Genomic DNA, 3,677 nt, shown 5'->3' on the forward strand with positions numbered 1-3,677 from the left:
CTCCTTAGCTGAACTAACTGTGTGTGAGCTGAGAGAGAGATGAAGCAGGGACCCCTTAGCTGAGAGAGAGATGAAGCAGGGACCCCTTAGCTGAGAGACAGATGAAGCAGGGACCCCTTAACTGAGAGAGAGATGAAGCAGGGACCCCTTAGCTGAGAGAGAGATGACGGCCCCCAGTGTAGCAACACTAAGGACCCCCTATAGGCCCTGGACCTCCTGTGAGCTGTGCTGCTGTTGTCTTTCTTTCTTTCTTTCTTTCTTTCTTTCTTTCTTTGCTGGTGTTGTGAGCTCTGCTCTCTCTCATCTTTTCTTTCAAACTGACTGTGGATCACAGCTACGGTGTGGGTTTATCGAGGGGCGGAGCTTATTGTGTGTGCTGCCATTGGCCCATTCCTATTATGGTGTGTGTGTGTGTGTGTGTGTGTGTGTGTGTGTGTGTGTGTGTGTGTGTGTGTGTGTGTGTGTGTGTGTGTGTGTGTGTGTGTGTGTGTGTGTGTGTGTGTGTGTGTGTGTTTGTGTTTTCTTTCTCTCTTTTCTCCGGTTGTGTTACAGTTCCATTTGAAGTATTTATATAATAATATGGTTGTATTACAGTTCTACTAGACATATTTAGAGAAAGACAAACAGTGAAAGTTTCAGTGTGTTCTGTCTTTTATTTGAGAGATACAGCACAAGAAGAAAACTGCTGACTCATGTGTCAACAGAGTGGAAGCATTTTCTAGCAGTGAATCACTGTGAATCACCACAAAAAAAACACATACACACACACACACACACACACACACACACACACACACACACACACACACACACACACACACACACACACACACACACACACATAGCCAGGACGAACTTCCCATGTCATGTGATTTCTTTGAAAATGCAACAAAACTAAACTCGTCTGATAGACAGACAGACAGACAGACAGACAGACAGACTAAAATGGCGCAGCAGGGAGTTGTGGATCAGGAAAAGTTGTGTTGTTCTATCTGTCTGGATCTGCTGAAGGATCCAGTGACTGTTCCCTGTGGACACAGCTACTGCAGGAGGTGTATCGAGGGATTCTGGAACCAGGATGATCAGAGAGGGAGGTTCAGCTGTCCACAGTGCAGACACACCTTCATCACAAGACCTGATCTGAAGACAAACACCATGTTGGCTGATGTGGTGGAGAGCTTGAAGAAGACAGGACTGCAAGATGTTCCTCCTGATCACTGCTACACTGGACCTGGAGATGTGGCCTGTGATGTCTGCACTGGGAGGAGACTGAAAGCTGTGAAGACTTGTCTTCAGTGTCTGGTCTCTTACTGTGACACTCACCTCCAGCCGCACTATCAGTCTCCTGCCTTTAAGAGACACAAGCTGGTCAAAGCCTCCAGCGAGCTTCAGGAGAACATCTGCTCTCGTCACGACGAGATGAGGAAGCCTTTCTGTCGTACCGATCAGCAGTGTGTCTGTTATCTCTGCTCTGTGGACGAACACAAAGGTCACGATACGATCTCAGCTGCAGCAGAACGTACTGAGAGACAGAAAGAGCTCGATACGAGTCAGCAGAACCTCCAGCAGAAAATCCAGAAAAGAGAGAAAGACGTGAAGGTGCTTCACCATGAGGTGGAGTCCATCAACCACTGTGCTGACAGAGCAGTGGAGGACAGTGACACCATCTTTACTGAGTTCATCCCTTCCATGGAGAGAAGGCGATCTGAGCTGAGGGAGCTGATCAGAGACCAGCAGGAACATGAAGTGAGTCGTGCTGAAGAACTGAGGAGGCGTGTGGACCAGACAGTACTGTCAACACCACCAGAAACCAAGACCAGAGCTGAGTTCTTACAATATTCATGTCCAATCACACTGGATCCAAACACAGCTCATCAAGACCTGTCTCTGTCTAAAGGGAACAGAAAAGTAACACTGATGAACAAACCACAATCATATCCCGATCACCCAGAGAGATTCACTGAATATCCTCAGGTTCTGGATAGAGAGGGTCTGACTGGACACTGTTACTGGGAGGTAGAGTGGAGTGGAGGAGTTGTTTTTATAGCAGTCTCATATAGAGATATCAGCAGAACAGGTTCTGGTGATGAATGTGGATTTGGATTCAATGATAAATCGTGGTCTTTACGGTGTACCAACAAAGGTTATAGTTTCAGACACAGAGGCATTGAAACTAACATCCCAGGCTGTGTGTCCTCCAGAGTAGGAGTGTACCTGGACCACAGTGCAGGTACTCTGTCCTTCTACCGTGTGTCTGACACCATGACTCTCCTCCACACAGTCCACACCACGTTCACACACAACCTCCATGTTGGATTTAATCTTTATCCTCTATCATCTGGAACCACTGCTGAGTTGTGTGACCTAAAGTAGATCTGACTCTTTTTTTTCCTTCTCTCATGTCCTCCTGAGTCCAGAATCATTTCTTTATTATTGTACTGTTTTTTTCTCAGCCTGCAAAATTTCAACTTGTTGTTAGGGGGGAAAAAAAGAAAAGATGATTTGATCTTAGAAAACATGTAGAGTTGTTCCTAAACTTTGAATCATGTTTATTTTGTTTATCTAATGGGAAGATTTTGTATGATTTATTAACCTCTTCCAACCTGACATCCCTATTTTGGTCATTATAGGAGCAATCAAAAATGTTCCATTTTTTGTTTTAAAAAATAGTGAAAATAGCCAATCTACACAACACATCGCGATGCTTGTAGATCAGCTATTTATTTATGGATCGTATGATATGATATGAAGTATATAGGGTCTTAAAGTGGTTAATAATCTATTTTAATATTTTGTTCTCTTGTATTCTACACTTTCTCTGTACCATTTATCTTTTTACGATGTAATCATTACTTTATGGATTTATGGATCACAGATGAAAGACAGACCTGTTGGAAATAATAATTATATTATAATTAATGTATAATTCATATAAAGTAACCAACATGATAATAATACTAGAATAGCCTATCTAAGCTATGCTTTTTGTCTGTTTTTATGGTCCCATCTGCCTCAATAAAACTACATCTGTTGTTGTCTATGGTCGTTAGAGGTGTGTGTTTGTGTGTGGTTTTAAATTTTGTGTTGTCTATGGTAGTTAGAGGTGTGTGTTTGTGTGTGGTTTTTAATTTTGTGTTGTCTATGGTAGTTAGAGGTGTGTGTTTGTGTGTGGTTTTTCATTTTGTGTTGTCTATGCTAGAGGTATGTGTTTGTGTGTGTGTTTTTAATGACAGTGTCACAGGCTGTGTGTCTATTGCTTTATGTGTGTCTCATGTTTATGGTGACTGACTCATGCAAAGCATTGTTGTAACTCTGTGTTGAAAGGTTCCTCATCAGTGAAAGCATGTTGTTGTAACTCTTTGTTGAAAGGTTCCTCATCAGTGAAAGTTCCACCTGAAACAGTGACCTGATTTCATTGCAATGCTTTTATAATAGCTAATTAATTCAAATATGCAAATTATCTAATTAAATATGCACAATACAAAAATGTATGAAGCCGAAATGGATACATTTAAAAAGAAATGTGATTACATTCTGTCAGAGTGCCAGCTCAATGAGTTACTGCATAACAGCTAAAACATCCATCCATTACAGGCAGTGATACATACAGTTATAACATAACCACATTTCAAAGACAAATGATGTGGTTTCCTATAGAAGACTCGGAAAGTCTATTT

General features: G+C 42.0%; 1 protein-coding gene across 1 annotated transcript; it reads left to right on the top strand.

Moving 5' to 3' along the window:
• Window positions 1-945: 945 nt before the first annotated feature.
• LOC308081427 (E3 ubiquitin/ISG15 ligase TRIM25-like) lies at window positions 946-2,373 on the top strand (the record flags this gene model as incomplete). Its single annotated transcript, XM_080457795.1, has 1 exon — window positions 946-2,373. One exon carries the CDS (start codon window positions 946-948, stop codon window positions 2,371-2,373), a length of 1,428 nt encoding a protein of 475 aa, XP_080313921.1.
• Between the last annotated feature and the right edge of the window lie 1,304 nt (window positions 2,374-3,677).

Source organism: Gymnoscopelus braueri (genome assembly GCF_963280865.1).
Source record: "Gymnoscopelus braueri genome assembly, contig: SCAFFOLD_366, whole genome shotgun sequence".
NCBI lineage: Eukaryota > Metazoa > Chordata > Actinopteri > Myctophiformes > Myctophidae > Gymnoscopelus > Gymnoscopelus braueri.